Genomic DNA, 16655 nt, shown 5'->3' on the forward strand with positions numbered 1-16655 from the left:
GACCAGAAAGGCAAAGAATATCACAAAGTACAAAAGACAATTACAATTCATATTTATAAAGAAAGAAACAGAAGGGAGGAAATCATGATAGCTAGGCTCAGAATAAATCACACAGCATTGAATGGTACGCTGTATGTCATGGGGAAAAGTGACAGTGACAAGTGTGGGAACTGTGGAGTAAAAGAAGATGTAGAACATATCTTGATACATTGTGACATATATAAAGCGGAAAGAGAAAAACTAAAGGCTAAAGTTTTAGAGGCAGAGAGGGAATGGAGTGTGGTTGGTATTTTGGGAACAAAAGGAGAGGGAGTAAGAGCTACCAGAAAGGCACTGTTTACATTCTTGAGTGAAACTGGGGTAGGAAAAAGAATTTAACATTAGGTCAAGAAAGAACATAGATTTTTATTTTTGTTTTATTTATTTCATGTTTTGTTTTTTGTTTTTTGTTGATTTATTTATTTATTTTGATTAGATCAGAGGTTAAAGAGTTGGTATGATATGATGATTCATACTCATGTACAGTAGGTGGCGGTATGCACCTTTTAAGTTGTTTGCAATCCGCCAAAAAACAAAGAGAAGAAGAAGAGAGAATGTCTCTCAGCCACCGCAGTGTCGTGTCAGGTGGGCGTGTCGTGTAGGGGGCGTGTCGTGTATTTGCCGCCGCTCGACCATATTGCAAAAACCGAGAGAAAAAGAAGAAGAAGGGGAATTCCGGATTGAGATAGATAGTCATGCGTTACGATGCTCGCAGTGTTTGTGGTCCTCGGTGAGTATCTTACAGGGTTCACCTTGGCAAAGCTAACTGTATTAGTTTGTTAAAGTAAGAAAGATACTGACATATTCGAGCTAGACGGATCAATAACCCATAAACAAAACGTTAAAAATACTAACAACGTTACTTTCCAACCAGAGCAATGTAGTGTTTTTATCAAAACATCTGATACACGACGTCGCACTACTACATTATGGTGCCTTCACACGGGAAGCGGAGATTCAAACTTCAACGGCTTCATTTGTCTTTACTCCCGTGACTCAAACTAGACGCGGTACCACTACTGCAGGGGTCGGCAACAGGCGGACCGCGGTCCGGATCCGGACCCAGACGCCGACCTATACGGACCCGGACCTATAATCAATACATTAATAGGGGATTTCAATTTTGACGGGGCGATTCTATTTTAACCGCCGCCGACAGGGGGCGAAAGAGACGAGTGAGCGATACAGGGAGAGAAACACAGAAGAAGAAAATTGAGAGCGCGGCAGAAAGAAGCGGAGAGGAGAGAGTGAGTGAAGAGAATAATTAGCGATAGCGATACAGGGAGAGAAGACGGAGAGGAGAGTGAACAGGCGTGTTAGATGCAGACAGGGAGAGACAAATAATTACACATGGCGCTCTCCAAGAAGAGGAAAGTGGACAGTGAGAACAGAGCTTGTAATCCTGAGTGGACGGATTCATTCATGTCCGTCCTGCCCACTGGGAGCACAGAGCCAGTGTGTCTCATTTGTTCAGAGACCGTGGCGCTCATTAAAAGTGCCAAAACTCAAAGTGTTTGACCAAACATTCCCTCTCAAGTCACAACGGAGGTCACAAAAAATAAGCAGTCTCAGAGCCCAATATGATCAGTCGGCCAGGATCAAAATTAAAACTAAATATCGTTCCAGGGCAGGCTAACCGAGGCTAACCAATGAGCACCTGCATGTGTATGAGAATGGCCCTGACACCATTTCAGCCCAGATTTACAAACTCCTGGCAGGACAAGCTCGAGCTCAATTCTTGCACTGAATTAAAAAAAAGTGAGTGAGGGACTGCAATATAAGAGGGAAAGAAAGAGAAACTTTAAAACTGTTCAATTGTTATGATGTGTAAAGACTGATATTGTTCTATAATCGTCTGAAACTGTTAAGTCATGATGTGAAACGGTTAACAAAGAAAAAGGGAAACTCAAGCTGCTGCTACACTTTATTTTATTTATCTAAAATGAAGCACTTTTAAGATGCACATATTTTCAAAAGCTATTTTATTTATTTTCTCTATTTTATTTTTAAAAGTTGTTACATGCAGACGTTGATAAAGCTACAGGCTACTTCAATATATATCACACTAATTCATAAAGCAAGTTAGACATTTTGATGTTCCGGACCTTTGCATGGGGAGATTTTCTCTAACTGGACCTCGTTGAATTTTAGTTGAATACCCCTGCACTACTGTAACGTCCGAGGTTTCAAGAGGCTTCTGTGTAACAAAAACTCAGGAACTGAGACTGCGCATGCTCACAACACATGACCTCTCAACCCAATGCTTACACTACTACCAGGGGTCAAAAGTAAATAAGTACATTTACTCAAGTACTTTACTTCAGTTGAATTTTGTACTTCATTTTGTAGCTACTTTGTACTTCTACCCCACTACAGTTTAGAGGTAAACGGTGTTTTTTGTGTACTCCACTACATGTATTTAATACCTTTTTAGTTACTTTACAGATTTGGATTAATGATGTGAAATATATAATCAGACTTGAGTTACACCTGGAGTAAATTCACAAGCTACCTTGCAGTCATTAAAACTAGCTGCATTTGGATACATTAAAGGTGGGGTAGGTAATTTTGGAGAAACCAGCTAAAATTTGAAAATACAGCCCGAAAAAATCTGCCACTTCCTTACAGAGCCCCTCCTCCAACACACACGAACGCGCACATGACCAATGAGGGCACGAGATAAGTCTGTGCACAGATGGAAGGCTGACAGGCAGGTAGGCCATCCAGTTATTTTAGCCGGGCCGGCTAAAATGATTGGTCGTGCTTTTTACAGTACTACGGCTTCCACAGATGACATTTTTTTATGGATTTTTTTGTCAAAGCACTTAAGATATTCATTGCTATCGGGATGTTAAGAGCATTCCATGGAATATAACAGAAAGTGTATCTCGAACCGGTTTCTCAAACTTACCTACCCCACCTTTAAATACTGTGTAGATTACTAATACAGTACTGCATATAACTATATCATCAAATGCGTGTCTGTTTGTGTATGTACAAAGTAACTGTGAGGGTTAAAATAAATGTAGTGAATTTAAAGAACAATATTCATTATTCTTTTTTTATTGTACAACATATTCAATAACTTCAGTTATAATAATAATAGATTTATTTTGTAAGCGCTTTTACAGGTGCTCAAAGTTGCTTTACAGAGATAGTGAAAAGAAAATAACAACAAATAAATATAGGCTAGTTGAAGTCAAATTTAAAATCAAGCAATACAACAACAATCACACATTAAAAGCCAGATTGAAGAGGTGAGTTTTTTTCTGTATCCCCGGACAATTCTCCCTCAATAATATAATACATTAACCGTGCTTTACCTGAACCTCATCATGACACTAGAGTGGATGGCAGGATTGCCCCCGGATGGGGGAGCATGCCCCCGGACCCCCATAGAGGAGGTGAGGACCCCCCCTAGAGGATGTTAGGTCCGCCCCCCACTGTAACCCTTTACACCTATATGCCGTGAGCTGATTATCGAGCCTTCATTGTAACAGTCACGGGTATACTGTGTATGTGCGTGTGGGGAGTGTTGCAGTAGAACATTCCACTGTAGCGCCCGGTACCTTAATGGGAAACCCTACATGTTTGAGCACCCTCTATGAAACATCAAGCTACCCCACAGCACCCGCAAAAGAAAATCTCTGGCGCCGCCACTGTGGGCTAAGCCCCGAATGTTTCCAGGTCCAGGAAACGCCCCTGGTGGTGAGGTCAGTGCAGTCTGATGGGTTGTGGGAGTGAGTTCCAGAGGGAGGGGGCAGCGACGAAGAAGGCTCTGTCCCCCCAGGTCCGGTGCTTGATGCGGGTGGGGCTGGATAGGAGGTTGGCTTCTGATGAGCGGAGGCAGCGGGAAGGGGTGTGGTGGTGCAGCAGGTCTGTGAGGTAGTGGGGGGCCTGGTTGTTGAGGGCTTTGTGAGTAATGAGGAGGACTTTGAAGTTGATTCTTTGACGGACGGGGAGCCAGTGGAGGTTCTGGAGGACGGGAGTGATGTGGTCTCGGGAGCGGGTGTGGGTGAGGAGGCAGGCAGCAGAGTTCTGGATATGTTGTAGTTTATTGAGGAGGTTGGATGGTATACCGTAGGATGCTATTGCAATAGTCGAGTCGTGATGTGATGAATGCATGAATCAGGGTTTCAGCAGCAGAGGAGGAGAGTGATGGGCGGAGACGGGCAATGTTTTTGAGGTGGAAAAAGGCAGTCCTGGTGATGTGATTGATGTGGTGATTGAATTTGAGCTGACTGTCGAAGATGTCTCCGAGGTTGCGGATGTGAGGGGGGGGTGGATAGAATGTTGCTGTCAATGGTGAAGTTGAAATTCTGGATGGCTTTGGTATGGGATGGGGGGCCGATGAAGATGATGTCTGATTTGGCACTGTTCAGTTGGAGATAGTTTGTTTGCTTTTATTTCTGAGAGACAGTTGGTGAGAGTGGAGTGTAGTGATGCTCCGATTGCCAATTTTGGGGCCGATCGCCGGAATCAGTATCGGCCGATACCGATCGGATCAGGTGGGTGGGGGCTATGGGGATCTTCCATTCAAAGTGATGTTTAAAACTCAGTAAATGGGGCTCATTTTTCTATTGCTTCAGTTTATAATTGTTAATTCAGATTAATTTTTCAATACATGATGCGCTTCCACAAACAACAACCAACATAATTATTACATTCAAATGAAGTACATTATTCAAGTTTACATTAACTTTGGATAATAACACGGGAGAAATGAGCGGAAGTGCTCTCTTTTCCTCTCTCTCTCCTGACAGCCTGTCAGCATCGTCTCATGCAGCTCACTGATCCAGTAATGAGTGACCCGACAGTGAAGAATAAATATATTTATAACTAGTTTAGCTTGTTCCAGAGGTAGATAAAATAGCTAAGTGTGTTAGGTCTAACTCTTAGTGTGTGTTTTGCTCCCCCGTCCGTCCGTCTGTCACAGTGGGTGGAGCTGCAGGATTTCTGCTTCACACACGTTGCATACCGCTATTTTACTGTCTTTTTCGGACACCTTAAAATACTGCCAGACCGGTGAAGCTATTTTGGCGAGCTTGTTTTGCCGCGCACAGAGAAAAGTGTCATGTATTTTACGTCATGTGATCGGCTCTCCTGATCGGCCTTTATAGAGAGCACCGATCGATCGGCCGAGAGTGAATATTGGCCGATAACATCAGCGGCCGATCGATCGGAGCATCCCTAGTGGAGTGTGTTGTGGGGGTGATGGTTTTTGATGAGATATAAAGTTCGATGTCATCGGCGTAGCAGTGAAATTGAAGGTTATGGCGACTAATTATTTTGCCAAGGGGGAGCATGTAGAGAATGAAGAGGAGGGGGCCAAGCACCAAACCCTGGGGGACGCCTTGGTACAGAGGAGCAGTGGAGGAGGTGCAGTTGTTGATGTTGATAAACTGATGTCTGTCGGTGAGGTAGGAATTCAGCCAGGAGAGTGCAGTGTCGGTGATGTTGACTGATGATTCGAGGAGGGACAGCAGGATGGTGTGGTTGATGATGTCGAATGCTGCGGTGAGGTCGAGGAGGATGAGGATGTTCAGGTTGCCCGAGTCAGAGGAGAGGAGGAGGTCGTTTGTGATTTTGAGAAGAGCTGTTTCGGTGCTGTGTTTTGATCGGAAACCGGATTGAAATGGCTCAAAGAGGTCATTGGAGCTGAGGTGGGATTCTAGTTGTGAGGCGATGACACATTCAAGTATTTTTGACGGGTCGGAAGTTGGACATGATGTCGGGTGTGAGTCCAGGTCTTTTGAGAATGGGTGTGATGGCAGCCAGTTTGAGAGAGGGGGGAACTGATCCAGATCTGAGGGATCTGAGGAAGAAAGTTTGCTAATAACATCACATCACACATGAATGGGTCCCTGCTGCTTATACACACATACTTTAGGGGAAATATATTTATGAATTATTTGACTGATAGGGGGGCGTGGTATATATTTTTTTCAATCCTCTGCAGCAGAGAGAAGAGCTGTGGATTATTGTTATTGATTAATGCATCAGTGTTATTTTGGGTCAAACACACTAAACTCACATCTTAAAATGAAAGTCAGTCGTTATCTGAGTCAAATCTGCAGAAAATAAACAAGTCAGACACTGAAAAATGCACATCAATTGGATACATAACATAAGTGTTTAGTTTATTTAATAAAAGAACACATGTTCAATGGGAAAGTGACCGTAGATGGATTACTTCAGTTGCAATTTGGTGCTATATATATATATATATATATATATATATATATATATATATATATATATATATATATATATATATATATATATATATATATATATATATATAAAATAAAAAAACACCTTGTATTTCAGGGGGGGCGTGGGGCTCCGTTGAAACACTGATCTTGGTGTCAATATACTTTTTACCAGGAACATTAGGATCCTTAAAATAATTTATTTTAAACAAATAAGTGTTGTAGCTTAATTAATGTGACAATTAATGTGTGAAGTCATTTTGGTAGAATTGACACAATAAAAAATTACCCAAAATATTTCTTCACTTTGAAGTCTTGTAGTATAACAAACAGATTGACATTATTACGTGAAGTGGTTTTGGAAGAACCATATTGCATACTTGGACAGATATTCAATATTTTTAACAAGGGAAATTCACCAGGATTATTCAATGCATCTTTCTACAAAACATTGATGTAGTTCAGCCTGCAGGAAACCCTTGATGTATGAAAGGATTTTGGTTGCAATACACTGTAAAATGTAGAATATAGTTTTCAAGAAATATTCAAAAAAATTATTCAATGGCGTACTATAAAACTATTTGGTGTATTATAAAAAGTAAAAGCGCGAAAAGTATCAAAACTCGAACGATTAAATGCATTAACATGCATCAACCAGAGACTGTAAATATGAAGGTATAAATTCAAAGTAAAGGATACATTGCAATGTCTTATCTGGCACATCACTATTATGTGAATGTACTGCGCAGACTACTACTTAACACTGAACTGCTGTTTCTCAACAGGGTGTGCGTCCTTCTTGGCACAAGGGCTCTGCTGTCGTCCTAAGGAATATTCTACAAGAGCTGGGCAATGTTGTCCTATGTGCAGTGAAGGTACATTACATCTCTGTCTATGAAAGTATTCAAACATCAGGTCAGTGAGAGCTTTTTAAATGATGAATTGAACTGGGATTTCCAAAGCTGAAGTTGGCTTTGCTCCCTGAAGTGCTCCATCAAAGACCTGAAACGGGATGAACATATTGTTACTGACTCTAATCTTCATTTTGTAATTGTAATTTGCCTTCATGTCTTGATGTTGAGATGCTGACAGAGTGTTTGGTTGTTGAACAGGAACCATTGTTTCGAGAGACTGCACGTCACAGTCAGGCACACGCTGCAGCCGCTGTAAAAACGGGACTTTTATGAACGAACCCAACGGACTGGATAAATGTCTCTCATGCACCTCCTGTGGCTCAGGTATGTCTATAATGTGTGAATGAATAATGAATGCAACTATCACACAACAGAACTGATGCCTACTGTGTTCCAAATGTAAATATATGTGCAAATAAACATTTATGTAAGCATATGCTTATCTCTATGCTGAGTAAATGAGGGAAATGCATAACATCAATGCAGGTCAGATCTGCTTCAGGTCTCTTCACATGTGGAGCGGGGAGAAAGGAGGGAGGGGGGTGGTGTGGTTAAGTTAGATGTTGTCAACAAGCAGCTGCTACATTGGTTATGCAAGGGTGAAGAGAGTTCTACAGTGTTAAATTAAAAGTTATATTTAATATATACCCATAATAATGAATTAAGACTTAATTTAAATAATATTTTTTTTAAACTCCAAGTCCATTAAATGTTTCATTACACTGTATTTTCATAAACTGTCTCTCGGTGATAAATGACTGAACTGAAAACTGACAGGCTTTTATATGTAACCAAGACGTCTATCATATTCCACCAACAATTCTCTGAGTATTTAAGATGTATTGGTTGTATTTATATTGGCACATAATTAGGGATGGGTATCGTTTGAAATGTATCGATTCCGATTCCGGTTCTGCTTATCGATTCCGGTTCTTATCGATTCCCTGTTTCGATTCCAAAATTGTAAAAGAAAGAGGTCAAACGTTTAGATAACAAAAATATCTTTATTCTTTTAAGCTTTAACTGACATTTTTACAAATAAAAAATATACATGCAATACAAATGTATTGCACAATAGCTGTGCTTTATTTTAACTGAGCTATGCCTGTGGCAAGCTATTAACAGGCATTACACTCCTTGTCTTTTTCTTTTTTAGTGTAGTGGAGCCTCACTTTAGAGCGTTTACCGCAATCCATCTTTGGTCTTATGAAGTGACTGAGCTCGTGAGCTGTCTACGGGAGGGCGGGGGGAGCCTCACTGCGGGGAAACTGTGGACCTCTGTCGCCTGTCAGCGCAATTTACATGATGCCGTTTTAAAAAATTAAGCGCGGTGCCGGCCGTCAGCGTACCGAGCCGGCCGTCAACGGCCCGCTGACGACCGGCTAGGGCTGTGCAATTAATCGTATTTTAATCTCGATTACGATTTTGGCTTGCAACGATTACGAAAACAATGTAATCGAAATAAAACGATTATTATTTTTATTAAAAACAAAATAAAAAAATGTAATTTCTTCTTTTTTTTTTTCTTTTTTTTTCTGTTGAATTATACTTAAAGTTCAGGGTAATCAACTGTTAAAAACATACTGTTCAAATTTTTTTTCAATATATGGATGTTTTCAAAGTAAATGGATAATCGTTTTTAATAATCGTGATATCAATTATTGACCAAAATAATCGTGATTATGATTTTTGCCATAATCGCACAGCCCTACGACCGGCCGTTCTGTGATTCTCCAGAACACACAGATGGCCAATCCGCCCTTACCCTGTATTCCACCGGGTCACCGTGGCGCAGACGGACCTGGTGGAATACAGGGTCTACCGCGTTTAGGAACCGTTAAGCAGAACCGAAATTGTGTATTTTGTATGGGTACCCGGTACCCGGCATTTTCTTATCGGTTCTCATCTGGAACCGAGTTTCGGTTCCCAACCCTACACATAATCCTATTTTCTTTATCATTATTTAGGTTTGCATACATTGACTGTTTCAATCTGTTTGTTTCTTTAGGCCACGGTCTCTTTGTCCTGCAGGGCTGTTCAGAAACAACTGACGCAGTCTGTGAAGTTATAGATGGGTATTTCTGCAAAGATTTAGATGTGACAGGATGCAGTGCGGCACAAAAACATACACAATGTGAACCTGGTGAGAAGATAAAAGAACCTGGTAAGTAAAATACAGGTCACACTCTCCTGACAGTGACAGTTTACATGCACACTGAAGTCCTGGTCTGAGGCTTGTCCTGGTTTTTCTCATAGTCATGGGGTAGCTCAGTCTGTAGGGACTTGGCAAAGGGTGAGAGGTGCCAACAGCCTCCTGGGCACTGCAGAGGTGTCCTCGAGCCACTGAGACCCCATTTACGCGGGAGCGCAAACGCAAACGGACCGAATTCGTTATCAAAAAAGTATTCCGTTCACACGCATTCGGTTCATTTAACGCAGGGGTGCCCACACTTTTTCAGCTTGGGAGCTACTTTTAAAATGACCAAGCCCAAAAGATCTACCTACAGGGCCGCCCCTGCCCAATCCGTGTCGCGAGCGCGCGGGGGGGACTAAACCGCGGATAAACTGTGGCGCGCTTACACTAATTGCGCCGCATAAGCGCATAATAGTGCGCCGCATAATAGTGCACCGCATAATAGTGCACCGCATAATAGTGCGCCGCATAAGCGCTTCAGATGAGGAGGTGAGGCCCCCTCATAACTGCATGAACCCGTATGGCACAATACACCTCAGACTGGCTTACCTGTACGTCAATCAAGTGGCAAATGCCATAGTAAGGATGGATGATAGACTAACTTTAAAAAATGTTTTTCTTTTCCTTATTTTTTTTTTCAATGCCATGCGATCTACCCACACTACCTTTGCGATCGATCGACGTATTGGGCACCCCTGATTTAACGTGTCCGTTCACACGAGACCACTGGAAACGCTGTAGTACATATGCCGGGCCTGTAAGTGGCGCTGTACTTCCGCAGGAGACCGCTCGAAAGTGCTGGAGACGCTGTAGTACATATGCCGGGCCTGTAATGCGGCTTTCACACCAGCGCTTTTCCCTTTCTAGCTCTTAGCGAGAGCTTTTCTGGTTCAGCTCCGGTTTCCCTTTTCAGCTCCCGCTCTGTTCACATCGCCCAGAGCTGCCGCTGCTGCGTCATGACGTCACAGTTTACGTCGCTGATTTTTTCCCACAACAACAACGGGCCGGGGACTGCGTCGGGTCGATGATCGTGTTGCTTTTAATCATACGAAGCCAGATTAAATTAAATAACGACTTCTCCAACCTTATACTTTTCTCCAGAGTGCCGTGGTTCATTGTTTATTAATGTGTTTCAGCGGCATTTACCGACCGCTGCAGTGCTGGCTGCTCTTCCACGGGAGTTTATTCTCCCGTTAGCTCCGGGTTAGCTCACACGGCTCTAAAGTATTCACTGTCTGACTGTCACACAAGCAGCTGATACATATCCCCAGTTCCCCTTAAGTGAATGTGTGTCAGTCTGAATTGACGCTGTTTGGCATCACAACGCTGTTATGAAAGTTTCTCTGGTATAACATGGGTGATGTTAGCATAGCAACCGAAGCTAAACTGACTACTTGCTAAGCCGTTTTCTACAGGCACATTTTACATTATGATTCTACTTGTGATAGTCGGACATGACAACCTGTACAGCCCATGTATTAATTCCATCCGATAGCTGCTATAATAACAAACAAAACGTCTGCCTGCTCTCCACAATGATCAATAACAGCGAACGGATGGTCAAAGTAAGGTTTCCTGCACGCCTCGACGTAAGAGAGACGTAAGCGACGCCGCCTCTAGCTCCGAAGCTCTTGCCTCTGGACCGACAATTTTTTGGAGCTGGAAGTGAACCGCATTCCGGAGCTATGACGCGCCGCCGCTGCGGTGTGAACAGGAAAAACCGGCGCTTTTCCAGCTCCAGCTCCGAGCAGGAGCTGGAAAAGCGCCGGTGTGAAAGGGGCATGAGTGGCGCTGTACTTTCGCCACAAAATACACCAAAAGCAGCAAAGAAGACCCCCGAGCATGGTTGCCATGGTTGCCCTTCTGTTTATGCCCCGCGGTGGATTTAGCAACATGTAGTTCATGTAATTCTCCATGTCCACTTGTTGCTGATGGTTGTGGTAGAGGAGCTGTAGATGTTGCACTAACATCTGTAGCATGGGCGTGTAGTGCTACTGCAGTGAGCAGCAGAGATGGGGCTATGGCTTCATCGTTATCAGGAAATGATCGTATAGGACGTACACACGGAGCCGTTTTGCCCCCCAGAGCGTTCCGTCCGCAGATCTATCCACCTTGGGACCCGTTATCGTTTCCGCGGTTCCGTTACGGCCTCGTGTGAACGAACGGGCTATATACGCGAGAGAAAAGTAGCAGATACAACCCGTTTCGTTCTCGTGTTAACACCGCCTGAATCCCCATTTCCCCCCCGGCTCTTCATTAGTGCCTGTCTATAGGTGTGTGTAAATCGGGTGTGTGTTTTTCTAAACTAACACCAGTGCAAAACTAAATTTCCCCCTCTGGGGTTAATAAAAGTTGATCTTAAAGGTCTCCTATTATGCTATTTTTAGGCATATATTATGGGTCTGGGGTATATAAAAAACATGTCTATGATGGGTTTTGCTCAAAATACCAACAGATCATCCATTTTAGACATCCCTCATACCCCTCTATTCCAGCCCTGTGAGAGAATGGCTGATCTGGGTCCTTAGCTTGAAAAAAAAAAAGAGGAGGGGGAGCTTATGCCTGCTCAGAATTCTACCGGCAGATACAGCTAAATGCTGCCGTGATTAAATGCCATATCCTGTTCCAAACCACATCAAGCATTATTTCTGAAACAGTATGGAGCTCAAATGCTTTTTCTCTTGCGGGTTTACCACAAGGGGAGTTCTTATTTTTATATTTCCTGCTTTTTTACACATGCTCTCTCCAGTACAGTTTAGCTCTGAGTGTTAGCGATGCTTGCTATTGTAAACAAAGACATATTACGTCCAAAAGACGTCGGGCATTGTTTCTGATAGCAACGTTTCTGATAGGGCCGTGGGTCCACATTTCCATGACATGACATTTGTCATATCAGCAGCAAATCTGGATCAGCTCCGTTGTACCCCCGTTTTTAGAGATGTGGGTACGGAGGGAAAGAGAGAGGGTTTTAATTTCTGACACTTTGTGAGTTCCCTGACACACCGGGGACATATTTATGTATAAAGGACATTAAAAGTGCATTTTGCATGATAGGTCCCCTTTAACTTTTGATCAGACTTTTGACTGGACTATAACCCGAGGTGCAGAAGCTCACATGACAGGCAGTAAACAGGAACCCCTCCCAGTTTCATTATGAGTCCTGCAGCTATCACATGAGGGTTTCTGAAACAGATATGATGACCTCCTCGTACATTTCAGTAACCATCCTGAAAGATAACCTTTAAATTACTCTCATCTTAAAATTATGACTGGAGATGTACTGTATTAATTTCCTGAATTAACTTTTAGACAGTGAGGACTGATCTCCTGCAGTGTGAATGTAAAAACACAAAATGAAGACACTGATGTGATGATGGATCATTACTGGATGTTGGCTGCTGTGTGACTAATCTCTCCTGTGTGCCTCTCTCTAAGGAACCAGCAGAGTGGATGCACAGTGTGAGCTTTGTCAGTCTGGCTTCTTTTCAGAGCGTGGTGTGAATTGCACGGACTGGACAACGTAAGGCTTTGTTTGTTATGGCATTACTAAAACAAGTAGGGTTCTTCCTGCCCTGCACCATGAAATGGCCACTTTGTTTCTGCAATATTTGCTCAAAAAAAGTTGTGATTTGTGGCTTTATCTGTATGTGTGATGGACCAATCTTTCCCATCCACAGGAGATTCAAACATTGCCAATCCTCCAGTTTTATTTGATTTGGTCACAAAACATAACTCTCAATATACCTTTTCCAAATGTTTGCATTTTAATATTGATTTGTTTTGAATCAGTGTCCTTCTCTGTACTTTTAACATCATTATAAAGTATAAAGTACTGTGTCAAAGTTTTAGGCAGGTGTGAACAAATTCTAAATCAAATCAATATTTGGTGTGACCACACTTTCACAACTGCCTAAAACAACATACATTTTTCTAGGTATATTTGCACACAGTTTTTGAAGGAACTCCGCTGGTAGGTTGTTACAAACATCTTGGAGAACTAACCGCAGATCTTTTGTGGATAGGCTTCCCTCTGTCTCATCATGTCATCCCAGACAGACTTGATGATGTTGAGATCAGGGCTCTGTGGAGGCCATACCACCACTTCCAGGACTTTCTGTTCTTCTTAATGCTGAAGATAGTTCTTAATGACATTGGCTGTATGTTTTGGGTCGTTGTCCTGCTGCTCAGGGCCGTCCCTCCCTACAGGCCGATCATGCAGGCTGCATGGGGCCTCACATTGCGCATGGGGGCCTCGGTTTATGAGCTCGGCTCGTGCGCAGCTCTCAGCGCAGTTCTCCGCGCTATTATAAATAAACGGTGAACTTTATGTTTATTTGATGTCAGATATAATAATATAAGAGTAATAAATGAAAAACAGGTATAAAATACTATATGACAGTAAAACAAGAATAGAGTTTAAAAGGAGAGTGATTTGTAAAATATCCAAAAAGTAAATCTGTTTACAGTTCTGTTTCATATGGGTGTTGAGAGATGTATCCATAGATCTCTTCATGTTGCTCTCAAAGTGCACCAGATTGATGTTTTTTAACTTCAATATAATACAAAAAAATCCTCCCCCCCCCCCCCCCCGCTGACACGTGAGAGTGAGAGGTGACGAGGGAAGCACGTCTGTAACCGACACCGTTGCAATGAATCGACATCTGACCAATCACGGCTTTGATACGGCCACTAGTGCAGGTGAAGAGACAGTTTCAGTCCGGCGCAAGCAAGGGGGAAAAAAAACAAAACATGAAGAAACTAGAGCATCACTCGAAGATGGGTTGTTGTATAAGTCAAATGTCAAACTTTTGCCAATTGCCATATTAAAACATCAGCTGCAATTCACGACATGAAGAAGGCAGTCTCTGCATAGCATATTGGCTAATGGAAATGCAGTTATTTCCAGCATTCTTTATTTACCATTCATTCAAGTATTTGATGCCTTTTATCTGCTAATGTACAGGAGGGAGAGTGATACACGGTCTGTCTAGTTGGCTTAAATAACAGTTAAAGTTTACAGCCTAAAAAACATGGAGCATTTTTTCCCCCTTTTATTCATTTTTATGTCAATTTGCAGATTTCATGGTGATGCTCAGCCTCTCCCCTTAACTCCTAACAGTCATGTCAACCACAACACAGAGAAATACTGTTAGAAATGTGTGTGTAGTTGTTACATTGCTGACAGACGGAACCACATTTGAATACATATTTAAGAAATATCAGTTTTTGAGCATGTCATAAGCATGTTTTGTCTTAACTATATTACAACTATATTATAATAAAATAATATAGTATTTATATTATGATTATAATTATTATTAGTAGAAGTAGTTTATTTGCATTAATTATATTTTAATCTTTTTGAGGCTAGTATTTGGCAGGAAATGCAGACGTATTCACCTGTAAACGCATACTGAACGACATACATGCACATTTACCATTTATCTCACTGTATAAAAAAGTAACTGTTGATAACAATAATAAACAGGAATTATATTTGCAAAGCACTTTGTTTCCAAAAAAAAAGGTTTCACTCCTGTTGGTGGGGTGGGGGGCTCATCTCTCATCTCTCAATGTCGCTTGGGGCCCCAAGTTGGCCAGGGGCGGCCCTGTGCAGAATACATATCCGCCAGCCCTTTTGTGTAGACAATTATTTCAATCAGTCGAGAGCACAAGTTGCCATTGATCTGCATCACAGTTCCTATGTTTTCCAGCATAGTTGAGTCGCTTGGCCTTGTTTCCATGTCGGAGGTATGTATTTTTGGCTGTCTTCCACAAACTCACCTTGGTAGCAGAGTTTGGCTGTTCCTCACCCAGTTTTAAGCCTCCTACAAAGCTCTTTCTGTTTCATTGAATGACTGTGTTTAAACCTACATGTAAAACTGATGATCATTAGCCCCTGTTTGGTATAATTGGTTGATCAGGGACTATAATCCCTGACTAATCCTACAAAATCCCGGACTTTGTAAGAGTACCTGTAGGAATTGATGCTGGTTTGAAAGCAAAGTGTAGTAAAACCAAATATTGATATGATTTCGATTTTTCTTTTGTTCGTTCACTTTGCATTTTGTAAATTTATAACAAATAAACATTTATAATTCATATTTTTGAAAGCATTCTTAGTTTACAGCATTTTTTCACACCTGCCTAAAACTTTTGCACGGTATTGTATATCTTTTTCAAGTTTCATTTCAAACACAAAGTACTGAATCTGTTTTTCATTTCTCTTCTCTTTTCCCAGGTGCTCAGGAACCCAGGCAACGCTGAAAGAAGGAAGCAGGAGCACCGATGTTGTCTGTGGAGATTCTTCAAGAAACCATTACATAGTCATACTATCAGTATTATTGTTTGCATCATTAGTTGTTGCGCTTGGGATCACATTTCGATATTTTATGTTGAGCTCTGAAAATTAGCAAACACCAAAAAATACACAGCCTGCTTTTCTTATTTTTCAATTTTTCTAACACGTTACCAAACCCCAAAAGACCAAATACATTCCAAATTTTGTTTACAATGTATTTTCTTAATGTTTGTATTTACCATACTAATACTAATCTTTGTATTTGTTAAACCACTTGTAAATAATAACATTTTTGATAACAGTGTTTTGTCTTTTGATTGCCCTCATAATGTTACTTAAAGAAATTGGTACTGCTCTGTAGAACTTCTAAGGATATTGGTTCAGCTGTAACTGAACCAATACTGCACATTGATTTCACTGGATTGGCACTAAAGTATCTAAGCTGTCAGAAATGTAGTGTAGTAAAAGGTATGTTCCCCTTTATGATGTAGTTGAGTAGAAATATAAATGAAAAAACTCAGATCGCATCTTAAATGTGCACTTGAGTACAGTACTGACAGAGTATTACACTAAGTGAAATGGTTACTATAAAGGCCTGAGGAGCATGATGAGGACATGTTGAAATGACCCGTTGCACTAATATTGACAGTGGTAGAAAGGGCATGTACTCCATTGCATTCTGAAGACGATATTGTACTTTTTAGAGCAGTACCTTCATTTGACAACTTTAGTTACTAGTTACTTCAGATGATCAGATAATACAAAGTAAAACTAAACGAATACATACATATAATATAGTTTAAGAGCAGTAGTATACAAAGTAATTAAAATGAACTCAACCTTCAACAGCTATGATAGGCCTGTTAATGCATTCATAATCCATAATACAGGAATTTAAAATGGGCCATTACTCATAACAAGTACTTTTACTTGTGATGCCCTTATCATTTTATTTAGATGTCAATGTTTTTGTACTTGAATAACATTTTAAATGG

General features: G+C 41.4%; 1 protein-coding gene across 1 annotated transcript; it reads left to right on the top strand.

The window, feature by feature from the left end:
• The first annotated feature begins 661 nt into the window (after positions 1-661).
• On the top strand, positions 662-15963 carry LOC117494680 (tumor necrosis factor receptor superfamily member 14-like). The gene is made up of 6 exons (XM_034145609.1): positions 662-769; positions 7037-7126; positions 7364-7489; positions 9174-9329; positions 12795-12879; positions 15601-15963. The coding sequence occupies exons 1-6, from the start codon at positions 745-747 to the stop codon at positions 15770-15772; spliced, it is 654 nt and encodes a 217-aa protein (XP_034001500.1). The 5' UTR covers positions 662-744; the 3' UTR covers positions 15773-15963.
• Positions 15964-16655: the final 692 nt, after the last annotated feature.

Source organism: Trematomus bernacchii, unplaced genomic scaffold, assembly GCF_902827165.1.
Source record: "Trematomus bernacchii unplaced genomic scaffold, fTreBer1.1, whole genome shotgun sequence".
Classification (NCBI taxonomy): Eukaryota; Metazoa; Chordata; class Actinopteri; order Perciformes; family Nototheniidae; genus Trematomus; species Trematomus bernacchii.

Coding starts and splice junctions, on each gene's coding strand:
- LOC117494680 (XM_034145609.1), top strand. CDS start 745: ATGCTCGCAGTGTTTGTGGTCCTCG. Junction 770..7,036: donor CGCAGTGTTTGTGGTCCTCG/GTGAGTATCTTA, acceptor GTTTCTCAACAG/GGTGTGCGTCCTTCTTGGCA. Junction 7,490..9,173: donor ATGCACCTCCTGTGGCTCAG/GTATGTCTATAA, acceptor TTGTTTCTTTAG/GCCACGGTCTCTTTGTCCTG.